General features: G+C 39.2%; 2 protein-coding genes across 8 annotated transcripts; one reads left to right on the top strand and one right to left on the bottom strand.

Annotated features, from left to right (window-relative positions):
* Positions 1 to 481: 481 nt before the first annotated feature.
* Positions 482 to 7,756, top strand: LOC111802037 (actin-related protein 3). Of its 2 annotated transcripts, XM_023686294.2 has the most exons (9): positions 482 to 959; positions 1,171 to 1,630; positions 2,210 to 2,356; positions 4,732 to 4,824; positions 5,019 to 5,138; positions 5,309 to 5,419; positions 6,233 to 6,358; positions 6,443 to 6,541; positions 7,313 to 7,756. In XM_023686294.2, exons 1-9 carry the CDS (start codon positions 910 to 912, stop codon positions 7,391 to 7,393), a joined length of 1,287 nt encoding a protein of 428 aa, XP_023542062.2. In that variant the 5' UTR covers positions 482 to 909; the 3' UTR covers positions 7,394 to 7,756. The 2 variants fall into 2 exon arrangements, 1 of the variants encoding a protein (XP_023542062.2); XR_002816222.2 differs by lacking the exon at positions 7,313 to 7,756 and having other exon boundaries at positions 6,240 to 6,358.
* A 1,231-nt stretch (positions 7,757 to 8,987) lies between these two features.
* Positions 8,988 to 12,517, bottom strand: LOC111801881 (ultraviolet-B receptor UVR8). 6 transcript variants are annotated; one of them, XM_023686094.2, is made up of 7 exons: positions 12,266 to 12,517; positions 11,738 to 11,778; positions 11,369 to 11,641; positions 10,921 to 11,273; positions 10,403 to 10,813; positions 9,898 to 10,294; positions 8,988 to 9,400 (listed from the first exon to the last, which is right to left on the bottom strand). In XM_023686094.2, exons 3-7 carry the CDS (start codon positions 11,594 to 11,596, stop codon positions 9,155 to 9,157), a joined length of 1,635 nt encoding a protein of 544 aa, XP_023541862.2. In that variant the 5' UTR covers positions 11,597 to 11,641; positions 11,738 to 11,778; positions 12,266 to 12,517; the 3' UTR covers positions 8,988 to 9,154. The 6 variants fall into 6 exon arrangements, with proteins under 6 accessions (XP_023541862.2, XP_023541860.2, XP_023541858.2 ...); XM_023686092.2 differs by lacking the exon at positions 11,738 to 11,778; XM_023686090.2 differs by having other exon boundaries at positions 11,369 to 11,778.
* Between the last annotated feature and the right edge of the window lie 4,106 nt (positions 12,518 to 16,623).

Consider the following 16,623-nt stretch of genomic DNA (forward strand, 5'->3'; position numbering starts at 1 on the left):
AGAAATAAGTTAAAAACAATTTTTTTTAAAAAAATTATGTTATAAGCTAAAAGCAAATAAGTAACAACAAACGACTTTGATAGCATATAACCCGAATAGAAGAATCGGTAATTCGTAACATCTTTCTATAGGGCATTTTAGTCCTGACGAGCGTATTCATGATTTTGTCTACCGGTCATACACCCTCATATTGACACGTATTGAATAAACATGATCGGAATATCCGTCATGCAACTACATGGAACATACCTTGGACAAACATGACCATGACAACAAATATTTTTTAAAAAAATAAAAAATTAGCTGAATCCGGTATTGCTGAAGGAGGGCCCATTGGGCCGGCGGATGTCGGAGCCTTTTGAATTTGAGTGGGCCCAAGAGATCGGACGGCTGTGGAAGCTCCATTCGGGGTGGGAATCCAACGGTGGAAAATGGAGAAATGACATATATACTTTCTGACAAAATTGTCTGCTCCAAAAAGCAAAAGCCCCAACCCCGAAACCCACAGAGGTCGCCTAAGTGATTGCGTTTTTGTTCGATTGCGAAGAAAAGCATCGGCGACAAACAATGATTATGAAGTTTGTCGGAGTTTCTTGATTCACTAATTTCGCTTATTGTTCTTAGAGATTGAAAACGAAAATGGCTGGTGCGTTAATTGATTACAAGTTATCAAGCTCTGTGTTGAGTCGCTCCGTTCGCTTGCGATCCAAGTCTGATACTGCTCCGTCAACGTCCTCGTCGTCTTCTTCTTCTTGTCTTGTTCTATCGCGCTTGTTCGAGCGCCGTTGATGACCATGTTCCTCTGTTTTCGACCTTATTCCGGATCTCAGTTGCAGGTCCACTTCCATTACCAGAATCTTCTTATTACCGTCGACAACTACGAGCTTTGCGATATTCTCCCTTTTCCCCATGGACCCAGCTGCCGCTCGCCCCGCTGTAGTAATCGACAGTGGCACCGGGTATTCTTTAACATTCTATCTACAATGTCTATGAGTTTGGTTGGGCGGGTTGTGGTGGTGGCTATTACTTGTTCGACGAAATGCCAATATGAACTTTGATTACTAATTTCATTAATGTTGGTGTTTGTAGTTGAGTAACGTCTGTTTGGTTGAACTATCTAATGCTGCTTTTTTTTTCAACTTTTTGTTTTTGTTATTGTTTCGTTTTCAGATATACTAAAATGGGGTTTGCCGGCAATGTAGAGCCGTGTTTTATTGTTCCTAGTGTAGTTGCAGTTAACGAATCATTCTTAAACCAATCGAAAAATTCGTCGAAAGCGAATTGGCTTGCGCAGCATAATGCTGGTGTAATGGCAGATCTTGATTTCTTTATTGGAGATGAAGCGCTGGCTAAGTCGAGATCTAGTAGTACTTATAATCTCAGTTATCCAATTCGAAAGGGTCAGGTTTACAATTGGGATGCCATGGAGCGGTTCTGGCAGCAGTGTATGTTTAATTATTTGCGGTGTGATCCGGAGGATCATTATTTTCTTTTGACGGAGAGCCCCCTTACGGCACCCGAGAGCCGAGAGTATACGGGTGAAATCATGTTCGAGACATTCAACGTGCCGGGTCTTTATATTGCTGTCAATTCCGTGCTTGCTCTTGCTGCCGGATATACTACATCTAAGGTTGGTGTGTAATTTGCAGACAATTCTAAATATTGTTCTTGATTTTAGATGATTAAAAGCACAAATTTTGCAACTATTAAGTGTTTTTTAAAATACCCACAAAGCAGTTGCTACTCTTTGGAAGCTTTGCTTGAGAGGTTTTTAGATTCCTTCAAACAGTTGATTATGATGGCAATTGTCCACTTCTTCATTCCTGTACAGCACCTTTTTGATTTAGTAAAGCTGCCTCCAAAATAAAAAGCTAGGATCCCTTTATCCTATTTTAGCGTGGACTTGTATTTCTTGCTTTTTCCCTCTGTGGGAAAGGCATTTCCCAAAAGATTTAGCCACTTCACAATTATTGAATAGTCATAACGTTTTGCCCAAAAAATAATAATAATTAAGCCACTTCACAATTATAGAAGGAAAGGGCAGAATCTATCATTATCTGTTTGAAGATCCACCGTTCTGTTTCTATGTCTGTTGTGAATCTTTAAAAGAAACCTAGTTGTAATCATCTTTTTCATTGCGAATATTATTTTATGTGTCTTAATTTGCATTAATCTTTTGCTCATGGATTTGACAAGTAGCCTATCTTAGCGTGAGATGACAGGGGTTGTAGTGGACATTGGAGATGGGGCTTCTCATATTGTGCCTGTTGCAGATGGCTATGTTATTGGGAGCAGCATTAGGTCAATTCCCATTGCTGGCAAAGACGTGACACTCTTTGTCCATCAGCTCATGAAGGTATGTTGTTTCTCTTTAGCTCTCTTCTTCGTCTTCTTTTGGTTTAAGAATTGTATTTTGATTGTCTTGAGGGTCCAGTATAGTGCTTGAGGTCAACTGTGAAACCCTGTCCTTATCGACTGCTACTACCTAACATATGTATCACTGGCACCAGCAGGTTATTACTGGAAAGTCTTAAGAATGTGGAAATGGAACTATTTAGAGGAATGCCTTTTTGCTAAGTTTTCATTATTTGATCCTTCAATTTGTTACTGTTGACTGATTAACCTGTGCTATTTGTGTGTGAATCCTTCGTTCTTCCACATCCATGTTATTGGACATAATGAGGGAGTGTTTTTTTTTTTTTTTTAATTTTTAAGATGAGGTGTTGATGATCTGATATCCATGGTTTTGCCTGGTTCTACTTTGTCGAGGTTACTTGATTTGTTAATTCTTGTGAAGAAATGATAACTAGCTTGTTGATACTTAGCCGAGCTTATTTGATTCTTTAATTCTTGTGATTAAATGGTAACTAGTGGCCCCGTCTTTAGATCGAGTGAAAAATGTGGTGGCATATGTAAAAAGTAACTTTCATGGTAAAAATGAGATAATAGGTATTTTTGTGAAGTTATGACAACCTCTTGTTGCTCGAGATCTGATAGCATGCACCAACTAGTTGTAACAAATGGAGATCTTGGTTTTGGAGCTATACTAGGTCCCTTCATCACTAGATCCTTATTAATGTGTTGAACCATGTGCTTGCATTCTTTGAAGCTATGTTAGGGCTTAGAATCAATAGTGGTAAATGTCAACTCCTAGGTTTGAACTGTGAGGCCGAAAGGTTGGGAAGATGGGTTTCTTTCGTTGGGTGTGAGATCAGTGTCTTCCTTACTTCTTACTTGGGTCTTCCTCTTTGTAGTAATCCTAGAAGCCTTTACTTTTGTAGTCTGGTTATGGACAAGATGAGGAAAAGACTGGCCTCTTGAAACAAAGTTTTTTTTCTCTAAAGGTGGTAGCACGACTTCTCATTAGCTCAGTGCTTTGCAGTATCCTAATTTACTTCTTTTCCCATTTTTGTGCACTTTGCGAGGTATGTAAGGTTATTAAGAAGTTGATGTGAAATTTCCTTCGGGAAGGGGTTGAAGTGGGGGAGGAGTGCACCTAGCGAATTGAGAGATGATGGGAAGGCTGGTCAGTCTTGGTGGGCTAGAACTTGAAAATCTTGGAGTTTGTAATAGAGCTCTGTTAGAAAAATGGCTTTGGTGGTTCCTTCTCGAGTCTAATGCCCTTTGGCCTTTGGTGTGGGATAAAGGTTCTTACAGGAATCCACGGAAAGGAAAAGCCTTAGAGCTCCCTTATTTTTCTGAGTTAGTACATTGTGTGGTTAGCAATGGAAAGGAACTTTATATTGGGAAGATAATGAAGATAATTGGATAGGGGATCGCCCCCTCTGCTTCATGTTTCCTTGTTTAGATCATTTATCTTTTACAAGAAGTCGTCATGTGGCTGATGTCTTGTCTTTTTCTACTATCTCTCCCTCGTTTTCTTTTGGGTTCCCTTGTGCGTTGTCCAATAGATAGATGATGAGTGTTCTGAGTCTTCTTTCTTTGATTGAAAAATTTCAATTTAAGCCTGAGAGGAGGGATATTGGTTACTAGAATTCTAGCTTGTCTGAGGAATTTTCTTGTACTTTGCTCTTTCGTTGGTTATTGCATCCCTCTCCGCCTTGTGAATCTAATATTTCTCATTTGTGAAAAGTAAAAATTCCAAAGAATTCACCTGGCAGGTATCGAGGGACGAGTGAAACTTTTGATAGCCTAGTGAGAAAGATGCCTTTTTTGGAAGGCGGGATCATTTTCTTGTGGAGCTGTGATTTTGTATGGTCAGTCTGGAACTTGTTTTTGGATGGTTTGGTTTTTAGGGTGCCAGACAAAGATGCGGTAGGGAAATGATCATTGGTTCCTCCTTCATTTGCCTTTTCGTAAGAAGGGGAGGTTTTGGTGGCAAGTTGAGGCATGCCCTTTATCGTGGGGCCTTCCGAGCGATAGTAACAATAGAACGTTGAGAGGGACCCTTCAGAGGTGTGGTCCCTAGTGAGGTTTAATGTCTTTAGGTTTTGTCTTACTTAATTGGAGTCCCTTCCTTTTTAATGGAAATCTCTTTTGCGGGCTCATTTTTTTTGGAAATGTGCATATTGTTGTTGAAGTTCAATCTGTGTACTTTCATATTTATGTTCCTTTGGAGATGTTGATATCAAAAGCTTACCGAAATTGAGGATATAAGTAAAAAACGTCGGGTTTTATTATTTTATTATTTTTCATTAATTTTAGTTTATGGAATGAGCCGTTGCTTATTGTTGGGCTCACAAACTCTTGCAAATTTACCGTTCTGTTTAGGAAAGAGGAGAGAATGTACCACCGGAGGACTCTTTTGAAGTGGCTAGAAAAGTCAAGGAAATGTATTGCTATACCAGTTCCGACATTGTCAAGGTTGGAACTTTACTGTACTTAATTTATAAATCTTGGTAGAAACCAAAAATAGCACCTCTTTAAGACTCCTTTCAATCATAAGTTGGTTTAAAGTAAACAACTCACTTCTCAACCTACTCTGTTATAGTTTTGTTAGCTTCTCGATATATCTCTGTGTCGATGATTTGATCAGGTTTGTGTGTCATTGATTTCAGGAGTTCAATAAGCACGATAGAGAGCCAGGCAAATACCTAAAGAATTGGAAGGGTATTAAACCTAAGACCGGCGCACCGTACTCTTGTGATATTGGCTATGAACGATTTCTTGGTCCTGAGGTTTGCTTTTAGCTTATATCATCACGATGAATTTCATAGTAGATATCGTAATTGCATGTCTGGGTTAGGCTACGATGATTAGAAAGTTATTGTTATCATGGTGTTCACTTTGCAATTTTAATTATAAACAGATAGTGCTGAACTACTTGGTGATCTTTTTTGATCTTCAGGTGTTCTTCAATCCTGAAATATATAGCAGCGAGTTTACCACCCCTTTGCCTACAGTAATAGACAGGTGTATACAGTCTGCACCAATTGATACCAGAAGAGCATTGTACAAGGTAAAGTAGCCTGAATTGATCTGATGATAGTAGTCGTCTTTATTGGGAGACGTTTTGAACGTTTGTTACGTTGTGTGTGCATTTACTAAGGGGAGCATTTACACTCAGAAATAACCAAGTAAATTAAGGCATAAAATAATGATCAAAAGAGTGTTCCTTCCCTTGAAAAATCCTTTGATTTCTTTTTGTCCGTTCATGTAATCCATTAGAATGCTCTAGCAAGAAGCGTCGACCCTTCTTGCATGGCCACAGGGTGTCCTGCGAGTGAGTAAAAGAGGTGATTTGGATCATTTAGTAGGGCTGTATACCAATTAAAATAAGGGAGGATCCTTCCCCATGACCGCTGAGCAAAATGTCGTATGAAAAATATATGGCTCGTGTTTCTTTGTTTTTGCAAATGGAGTACCCGTGTCGCGAAATACTCATGAAATGCATCCTACGTTGTAGCTTGTTGTGGGTATCTGGCTTTGTGGCTAACCTCCTAATGAATGAATTTTGCTTTCTTTGGGTAATGGTCTGTCCATACACTGTCAAAAAAAGATGGGGGGCTCCTCGGTCCTGTGAGTGGCAAGATCATGGAGCTAGGAGCTCCTGGAGAACATTCTATTTGGTTCCAATTCCCATACACTTCTGTTCACTCTTGAACTGCTTAGACATATTCCATGACTGTTTGAACTGCTTAGAGTGGCTCCTTTCTAGAGTGAGTCTATTTGAACTGCTTAGACATATTCCATGACTGTTTTACATTGAGTCTATTCGTATTCTTTACAAAAGTCTTCTTCTGTTATTAAATAGATTTTATGTTTATCTTAGAATATAGTTCTATCTGGAGGCTCAACTATGTTCAAGGACTTCCATAGGAGATTACAAAGAGACTTGAAGAAAATCGTGGATGCCCGGATCCTTGCGTCCGAAGCTAGACTAGGAGGGGAAATAAAAGTGAGAATTGTCATGTTTTTCTTTTTAAAAACTCTGGTTATAGTATTACAGGACATTAATTGGTAATTTTTGTCCCATTTTCAGTCGCATCCAGTGGAAGTCAATGTTATTAGCCATCCCATCCAGAGATTTGCCGTCTGGTTTGGAGGTTCTGTTCTTGCATCAACTCCTGAGTTTTTTGCGGTATGTATGCTATATCCTTTATATGAAAGTATGATATGCCAATTACAATGTTTTTTGGAAGGGCTATCGATATTGATCCCTGTTAGGTGCTTTTCTTGTCTGGTGGGTTGGGGAAGGGCGCGTTCGGTTTAATAAATAGGGAGAAATGAATCTGCGAAGATTGCACATCTTTTAATGAGTCTGTTCGTTCAAGCAGTTTATCGGAAACGGTTGTTCTTTGACACGAGAGCTTCCCAAGTGTTCGTAGAGCGACTCTTGGGGAACTTATCAATAATCTTTTAATATGCTTAGAGAGTATTTGTAATGCCCCTAAGTCCACCGATAGCAGATATTGTTCTTTCTTGGACTTTCCCTTTCGAGCTTCCCTTCAAGGTTTTTAAAATACGTCTGCTAGGGAGAGGTTTCCACACCCTTATAAACAATGTTTCATTCCCTTCTCCAACTGATGTGGTATCTCACAATCGCCCGGTGTCTAGCTCTGATACCATTTGTAACGGCCCAAGTCTACCGTTAGCAGATATTGTCCTATTTGGACATTCCCTTTCGGGCTTCCTCTCAAAGTTTTTAAAACGCGTCTGCTAGGGGAGAGGTTTCCACACCCTTATAAAGAATGCTCTGTTCCCCTCTCCAACCGATATGAGATCTCACAGTATTGATAACTTAGATACAATAGATACTTGCATATGGTCTCATCTCGTATGCAACATTGGAAATCGATCCGTTCACGAGTTTCTCTAATCGAAGAACTAATTTTGTTCAATTTCAATACAGGCTTGTCATACAAAAGCAGAATATGATGAGTACGGAGCAAGCATATGCCGAACTAATCCTGTTTTCAAAGGAATGTACTGATGCAAAGATTCTTGAGCTTTGGCAATTGGGTAGAGTACAGTCCCTGACTTATTGGATCAAATGCTCCCATGTTTCCCCCTTGAAGAGCTTGCACCTCGGTTCGGTTCGGTTTGGTTAGGTTACGTGCTTCACCGCTGGTTCGTAGGTGTAAAATATGATCTCGTTTTCTGTATAATTTGTACGAAATGTGATTCATTACTTCAATTCTTTCATTGATGGCCAGAGGTTTTCTAGTCCAAATTTAGCTTTTCTCATGTAGTAGATGGGCGTTGGGCGTCAAGGAATGCTATAAAATCATCAGCATTTCAGTGAATTTTAGATGAGCTGAGCTGAGCTGAAGTTTCTAAAAGAAGTTTATGTTCTCTTTGTTGTCTCTTGATCGATTATTTGATTATATATATATATATATATATATTGTATATTAATTATTGGATAAAAATTTAAATTGGTATAGAAATTTAACATCTGACCTATAGAAATGTCTTCGGGGACGGGGAAGCTTATTCGTTACAGTCTTCTTCGTTATAGAAATTTAAATTTTTGTGGAGTCGGGATTTTGAAGAATGGTATGCATTTATATTCTCGATTTTCCATCATTTTTTATATTCCATTATTGCAAAATTATTCATTTATTTTTGGGAATAGGGTTCAAAATTATTCAATAATTTATTATATTTTGTTGATTGAAATAATCACTATAAATTGACAAAATATATATATATATTCTGATTACAAATATGTTTATTACATTATATATATATACATAATATATATATATATGGCACATACGTGTGTCACAGTGTGGGCGAGCGTGCCGCGACGAGTGCCTCGGGCGACTTCCTTTGAAATGGGTTTTTGAAGGACAGTACCGGACGGCACGAGTGTGCCGGTATTGCGCCCTAGCCCGCGTGTTGGAGGTTGCTACATACACCCGCTATCCGGTACGGTATCCGTAAATGACTCGGCATGGGCACGGGAGGGCCTATGCCTCGATAGAACCCGGATGGATGGATGTTCGGGAAGCCCCGATGAGATGAACGACACGCGGGCCCATTCTCGATGGCACAACCGAACGAGTTATGATGGCCGACGACATCCCGAGACTCGGGATGGCGTCAAGACATATGGACCCGTCGATGGGGATCGAGATGGCAAGATGAGATGCGACGTTGTATTGAGAGACCTTGGCGCGAGTAGAGGCAAGGTCGAGCCGAATGAGTTGGCCTAGCGTAGAGGCAAGTTGGATATGTCGCAGACGATTGAACATACACGCACAGGCGGCGTGTGTGGTTGAACAAGCTTGGATTCCGCACAAGCGATGTTCGATTGGCGAAGACAAACCTCGCCTAAGGTCCGACGAAGCTACAAAGCCGGGGCGAAAAATATATATGGGGCTTAATTCCCCTTAAGGCTGGTCGTGTGCGTATATAGATCACGACGCCGCACGGTCAAGAATCGATTTCGTATTGATATTGTTTTCTTTGTCTCGTTCTACGAAATCGATTTGCTGTTTCGTTCGTTCTTAAGATCTTAATCCACTGTTTCGTTCATTTCAATGGTCGATTATAATCTTCGAATAACGTAAAAGAAGACGAAACCAAATCCACCCTAAACTCCATCTGAAGCTTCCATAGAATGTTAACAAGACTATAAACACCATAAACTTCTTTTTTTCTATTTACAAATTAATAATTTCATACGCCAAATGGAGCTGTGTTTGCTGAGAGTAAGTTACTGAGTTCGTTCTTTGTTCTTGTTTGGTTAATTTAGATCAATGTCAACTCGCTCTGGATTTCCCCTTTCGGTTTGATTCGCCATAAGTTCGACTCCGAGCTGCCCTTTGTCACCAGCACCAAATGCATACAACTTTCCCGACTCGGTCAGTGCGAAGGTGTGTGCATTCCAGTAAATTGAGTTAGTGAGGCTAATCTGAACTACCCTCTCGTTAATTTGCTTCAAAGACGTTACCAGTTCCGGGCTTAAAATGTGAGGGTGCCGATTCCCCTGCTGCACAACATCCATAACAAAATCTATTACTCGTTAGAATTCAACAGATCATATGGTATCAGAGTCACGTCCTTTACTTAGCTATGTTAATAGAATCCTCAAATGCCGAACAAAGAAGTTGTGAGCCTCAAAGGTGTAGTTAAAGGTGACTCAAGTGTCGAAAAAGGGTATACTTTGTTCGAGGGCTCCATAGGCTTCAGGAAAGACATTGTAGTGTACTTTGTTCGAGGGGAGGATTGTTGGGAGGGAGTCCCAATTGGTACGAGGCCTTTTGGGGAAGCTCAAAGCAAGGCCACGAGGACTTATGCTCAAAGTGGACAATATCATATCATTGTGGAGAGTCGTAATTTCTAACAAAGCACGGTGTAGAAAGCATTCGAGATGGAACCCGATGCAACATGATAACATATCCATCCTAAAGAACTGAATCAGTTTATGATGATAGTTGTTATATAGTATAAGTAAAGAAGACAGTAAGAGCAAGGAGAAAGGGAGACCTCTCCATGGGCGGCGGCGGCGACGCCATTGTTATGCCCCAGACTAGCGGATTCTCCGCAACCGAAAGAATACACGTCGCCATCGTCCGATACTACAAAGGTTGTGTAATCTCCTGTAGCAACATGAACTGCTTTGACATTGCTTAATGCTTCCACAACTTTGGGAGAAGATTCACACTCCTCATTTCCATGACCCAGGCACCCGTAACGACCCCAACCCCACGTACAAACTCGACCGTCCTGACCTACAATGGCTGCGTGCCAAGCACCAGCAGCGACCACGACTGGCTGAAGATTCAGAAGCTGAAATTGTTCGATGAGTCGGGCGTGTTTCTCGTCTGTTCTTGAACCGTGACCGAGCTTCCCACCTAGTCCACACCCTACAGAGTACACTGACCTGATGTTTTTGACAACATAGGATTGTGAATGAACTGTGCTAAGTGGAAAAGACATGAAACCTTAAAAACAGGAATGCTGCTTGAGGATATAATGAACTGAAGCTTACATGCCATTAGGATGACAAGCTAGAGCAAGAAGATAGCAATATCCAGCAGCAATTTGAACAACGGGAGCGTTCTCTAAGGCTCCCGTCAATGCCCGTGGTTCCAAGTCGTTCGGTTCGGTTTGATGACCGAGCCTACTCTCACTTCCCCAAGAAAATGTATACACTCTACCTTCTCTTGATAGTACAGCAGTGAAGAAATTGCCAATTGCAGCTTGCACCACAAATATATCCTTAAGCGATTCGACCAACTTCGGTGTCGTAACGACTTGAGCTCCTTGAGCTCCTTGAGCTCCATACTCAGCTTCACCAAATGAGTCCTTGCCAAATGCATAAACACGCCCGGCGTCGCTTATTAACATTGTCCTCCCGGACCCTGCTGCTGCCTGAATTATTCGAATTCCTTGCAGGGATCTGCAACAACACGCCAACACGACAACACGACAACACGGAGTCCATTAATGTTTATACTATGTATGTCTCTTTGTATCAGGTGAAAGATTTGTTGGGAATTTCGCAACCTGATTAGGCGAGGAGGTCGTGATTCTTCTTCGGTCGTACCATGTCCAAGCTGTCCTGAGCTGTTGGAACCAAACGAGTAAACAGCTCCTTTCGACGTAACCACGATGCTATGACCGGGTCCAGCTATCGCCAGGAATTTCTCCCTTCTGCAACAAGCTTCTCCAGCCAGTAAAAACCTCAATGCCAGTTTCCATGAACCACCACATCTTTGCTTCAAACCTTGCTGCTGCTCTGTTGTCATAGGTTTAAATATAGCTCTCTTTCGACACATATCCAACGCAGCAAGTTCCGAAATCGATAATTCATAATCAGGAGCGAAATTCGCAGGCTGTCTAAAGAACGAACACGTCGCCTGCAACACACACACACACACACAACCAAAATCAATCCTAAAGTAGTCACAACAATGCTGGTAAACCCGAACAACCGAAAAACGTAAGAACTTGCCTCTAACTTCGCAAGGTCTTTCGGATCCAAGTTACATGCTGTCAAGACATGAAGAACAATAGAAGGATTAGCAGCTAAGGGGAATTCACCCGGACAGGACTCCCCAAAGCAATGGCGTTTCGATAAAGGAAATGTTGACGCTGCTGGATTGGTAACGATACTCGAAACCGATTGATCGGGAATGCTACAGAATTGTATAGGCGCCGTTTCGCTTGTCGTGGCATCCATGGGCACTGCCAAAGGCTCTGCAGTGCCCAAACTTGATAGAAATGGCTGAGATTTCAAGAACACATAGAACAAAGACATCACTATACATTAGCCGATTCATTGTAAATCAAGAACATGGGAGAAGAATCATTCATTATCTACCTAGATTAATCCGATTGTTCAACAAACTTCCACTCTTAAGTCTACATAAGAACAAACAAAGCAAGCCTGTATAAATTCCTCATAACACAAACAAATGGAGAATCAAAGGCATTCAATGGATTAGTTTGAAAAAAACTCGTTGAATTTAGAGCCAAAGTACCCAACCCAGATCAAAATCACCACTCGATCACTACAATTTGAGCTCGAACAAAGCTAAAAAAACAAACCCAAGTGAAAGAGTAGCAGAATGAACAGCAAGAAACACTAAGAACATGATGAAAATGGATCAAAAGAGGCCAAAATGACCAGAAATGATAGCAATTAGCTTGAATCCTTAACGACCCATAACAGGGTTTACAATTATAACCAAACCCACAACGATCAAACACGATTTTCTCCAAAAAAACAAAAATTTACACAGACCCAGATCAAAAAACTTGCAGAAACTGAAATTTTTTACCCAAAATCCCCAAATTTCTCGATGATCATCATAGATCGATTAGAAATTTATTGAGAAAACGAAATTACATAGGAATGGAAACGAAAATCCATGAAAACCCAACTTCATCCACCAAGAATTGCACAGTTTTTTTTGTTTAATTGGATCAGATGCTACTCGAAATGGAAGATGATGATGATGATGATGATGATGATGATGATGAAGAAGAAGAGGGCGAGGATGATTTAGGAATTGTTCATCTCAAAGGGAATTTTTTAATGATGGTTCTTCCAAATCTATGAGTTTTGGAAGGAGGAGAGATGAGGTGTCTTTTTGACAGAGAAAGAACTGAAATTCTCTGTGATTTTCCATTATTTATAGGGATCAGTTCTTTTTACACGTTACCCTTTTGCTTTTGACTGTGTCATAAATTCTTTGTTTTTACTTTTTTACCATAAAAAAAAATTGGATTTTTAATTCAAATTCACCACTTCTTCTCCTTCCCATTTCATTTTTACCCTCTAAAGTTACAGTGAGATAGTTATTAGGCATAGTTGAGGTAAATTTGATTGGATCCCACATTTTCTTATAAAAAAATTGAGGTAAAAATACTCCATTTTCAAAAGTAACCAGGGTGGAAACTTCTCCCTAGTAGACATGTTTTAATACCATGAGGCTGATGATAGTACGTAATGGGCTAAAACAGACAATATATTGCTAGCAGTGGGTTTTGGCTGTTATTAATGGTATCAGAGGGATACCGGACGGTGTGCCAGTAAGGACATTAGGTCCCAAAAGAGGTGAGTTGTAAGATCTCACCTGAATTGTAGAGGAGAAAGAAATATTATTTATAAGAGTGTGGAAACCTCTCCCTAGTAGACACGTTTTCATACCGTGAGGTTGATGGGGATATGTAATGGGTCGAAACGGACAAATATATTGCTAGCATTGGGCTTTGGCCGTTACTAATGGTATTAGAGCGATACCGGACGGTGCGAGTAAGGACATTAGGCCGCAAAAAGGGTGGATAATAAAATCTCACATCAATGATAGAGGGAAAGAAATATTATTTATAAAGGTTTAGAAACATTTTAAAATTAGGAGACTAACACATAGCCTTTAGGCTCTCGAGTCCCACACAATTCTAATTCCTTTGAAGATTGGAACTTTAAACAACAGATCCAATGGGTTGTCTTAAAAACATGTCATGATTACAGCCATGCAACCACCTGACCTGAGCTGAGGTAAGCATCATCTCGATCACTGATGCTCGAATTATGAGTGTTCTTAAATGCTTAATAGACTCTAAATCTCTCGTTGATTTCGTGTAAGAGAACGAAACATTATTTAAAAGTGTTTAGAAACCTTGCGTGGAAGTTCAAAAATGACAATATCTACTAGCGGTGGGTTTAGACAGTTACAAATAGTATCAGAATCAGACACCAAGTGATGTGCTAGCGAAGAGATTGAGCCTCGAAGGGGGGTGGACACGAGACGGTGTGTCAACAACAATGACGCTCTTTACAAGGGTGTGGAAACATCTCCCTAACAGACACATTTTAAACTGTGAGGCTAACAACGATACGTAATGGGCCAAAACGGACAATATCTGCTCGCGGTAGGTTAAGGTTATTATCAATGGAATCAGAGCCAGAAGATGTGAGTAGAGAAAGAAAGAGGGGACGTTTAAGTACGAGTTGCGCAATAAATGAGATAAACCTTCCTCAAATAACTCTAAAACCTCAAAAATAGCCATGTTCGTGGAATCTTGATCCAAATCGATATGATCCATATATCTTAACCTAATTGAGAAAAATCTTAAAAGGATCATACAAATGAAGGGAATGAACTCTTCGTTCTTATAATAGAAGCATTACGAACCGTTTTGATTTTATTAACAATTAAATAAAACAATAAATACGAGAGTAAAAACTCTACCTTTGTAGAATCCATAGCTTGCAAGACTACTCGAAGTATTCCAACAAAACAGAAGTTCTTTCACATTCACACGATCTTCCTTACCATGACTCAAACAAGCTTGTAGAAGCCTCTTGAAAGAAAATCTCAAAAAGATCAAAGAACGAGAGTTTCAAAAGGAAGCGTGAGAGATTAGTGGTCTCTGGCCGTTCTAAACTCTTGTAATCTTTGTCAAATAATATATTTGAATATCTAATATATTAGAATATAATATCTTATTCAAACCAGATTTAAATTTTATTCAAATTTTAAATATATTTTTATTTAATCCCTCAGTATCTAATATACAATATAAAATATTAACCGTGAATCCTTCCAATTAAATATATTTTTATCTATTTATTTAATATATATAATATATTAAATATTAATTGATCAATTAAATTAAAAATTTAAGTATTACTATGAGCTAGGAGGGATTATGGAACTACGATACAAAATTAGTTAATTAAACATTTTAAATAATTAATTTTCATTCATTAACTATATGTACTGTACACTTAAAGTGCAAGCAAGTCAATCGAGTTGTTCATAATTACAGTTGGGTTAAAAGTTCATTTTAATCTGTAATTACATCTTTCACATTAAGTATCATCGATTCTCTAATAAACAATTTATTTATGATTCAATCATAAAAAGTCCCTCTATACCCGTGAGAGGGTGGGACCCATTGTTCAAGTCCCAAAATCATTACTCAAGAAAACAATTAACCTTACTTTTCTTGTATAGAAAAAGAAGGAATTTCATCTCGTAATATTATGTCCACAACTCCCTATCTAGTTAACCTCCCAAAATGGTAGGCATATTGAATCGACCGACAGAGTCATTTTTACTCATAAAAAATAAATAACAAGCCTGATAAGTAGGAGTTCGAAACTCACTCAGTATTAAGATCAAGTTGCATATGATCCCCACATGAAATATTAATTTCTTTAATTAAAGGATTTATAAAAAGAAATTAAATATTTCTTGGTCCAGTCTTATACAAATTCATTATATAGATACCCCACTTACCTGAACGATTTGAATCAAATCATTTGTAACCGTATCAACAATGTTATCAGAACAAGACACTCAACATTATCCATATATTATAGACCATTTAAGTTATTATTTGAACATGATAATTGTAAGTCAACCATACTGTTCAAGATTAGATTAATAACCTTGGATTTTCATACAATATATAATATTAAATTATAAATAAAACATTAAAAATTAAATAATTAATCATGAGACTTTAGACATAGATCCTAACAATATCTTTAACCTAAAGAAAGGAAACTCTTCCGGTTGAATCTTTGTTACATAAAATTCTATATTTCAACCTAAGCAACAGAGTTGGTGTTACAACCACCCCACTCGGTGTAGAATTCTATTAAAGATCGCATCCCGCACATATTATACATTATAGTTTACAACTGATTTAGTTTCTGCTTCTAGGAGATCAAATGGAGCTCGGTTAGTTTGTGCTAGACAAGAAATAAAGAGCATAACCAATATAGGGAACAAGGGAATACCAGACCATATCTGCTTTTGTGCCATGGCAATCTCACTCAAATACTGAGAACAGTGGCGGTCATGGCGGTCCTCAACGCCAAATGCTTCACCCCCAACAAAACTTCGATTATCCCCTCAAAACCCACACGACCCATTTCCCTTCCAACCCTTCACACCAAATCTTCCCTCCCCGGAATCGCCGTCGCCGGAGTAATCTTCTCCACACTGAGCTCCACCAACGCTCCCTTCGCCGCCCAACAAATCGCCAATCTGGAGGAGGGCGATAACCGGGGGCTGGCCCTATTGCTGCCACTCATCCCGGCGGTGGCTTGGGTTCTGTTCAACATTCTTTAACAAGCATTGAATCAACTGAACCGGATGCAGACAGAGAAAGTAATGGTTAGAAGGAACAAGGATAATTTTTTCTTTGTTGGCTAAATGGGACGGGTTTGGGATTTATAATCTCCATTTTCTACTAGAGAAAAGTTTCTACACTCTTATATAAGTTAAGTTTCTTTTCCCTCTTCGACCGAGGCAGGATCTTACGATCCACCCCCTTCTTGGGGGTCACCACCTGGTATCTCTTGTAGCATTTGTAAAGCTCAAATTCACTGTCAGTAAATATTGTCCACTTTGACTCATTATGTATCGTCATCAATCTCACAGTTTTTAAATGCGTTTGCTAATGAGAGATTTTCACATCCTTATAAGAAATGTCTCATTTCCCTTTCCAACTGATACCCGATATCACAAAAAGTATGTTACTATCACTACATCGTTCGAGATATGCATTGGATGTCAACAATATTTTAGTTAAATATTGAGAATTATCAAATATTAGTAGTGGAATAATCATAATTAATATCCTACAAACCAACCGTACCCCATTCATTATTTTATTTTTATAAGGTATGAAATCAAAACATGTGAAGACATTATTTGTCAAAAATTCCCATGCAAAATGTCTAAC

The sequence above is a fragment of the Cucurbita pepo genome, chromosome 9 (assembly GCF_057944985.1).
Source record: "Cucurbita pepo subsp. pepo isolate OVF chromosome 9, ASM5794498v1, whole genome shotgun sequence".
Taxonomy (NCBI): domain Eukaryota; kingdom Viridiplantae; phylum Streptophyta; class Magnoliopsida; order Cucurbitales; family Cucurbitaceae; genus Cucurbita; species Cucurbita pepo.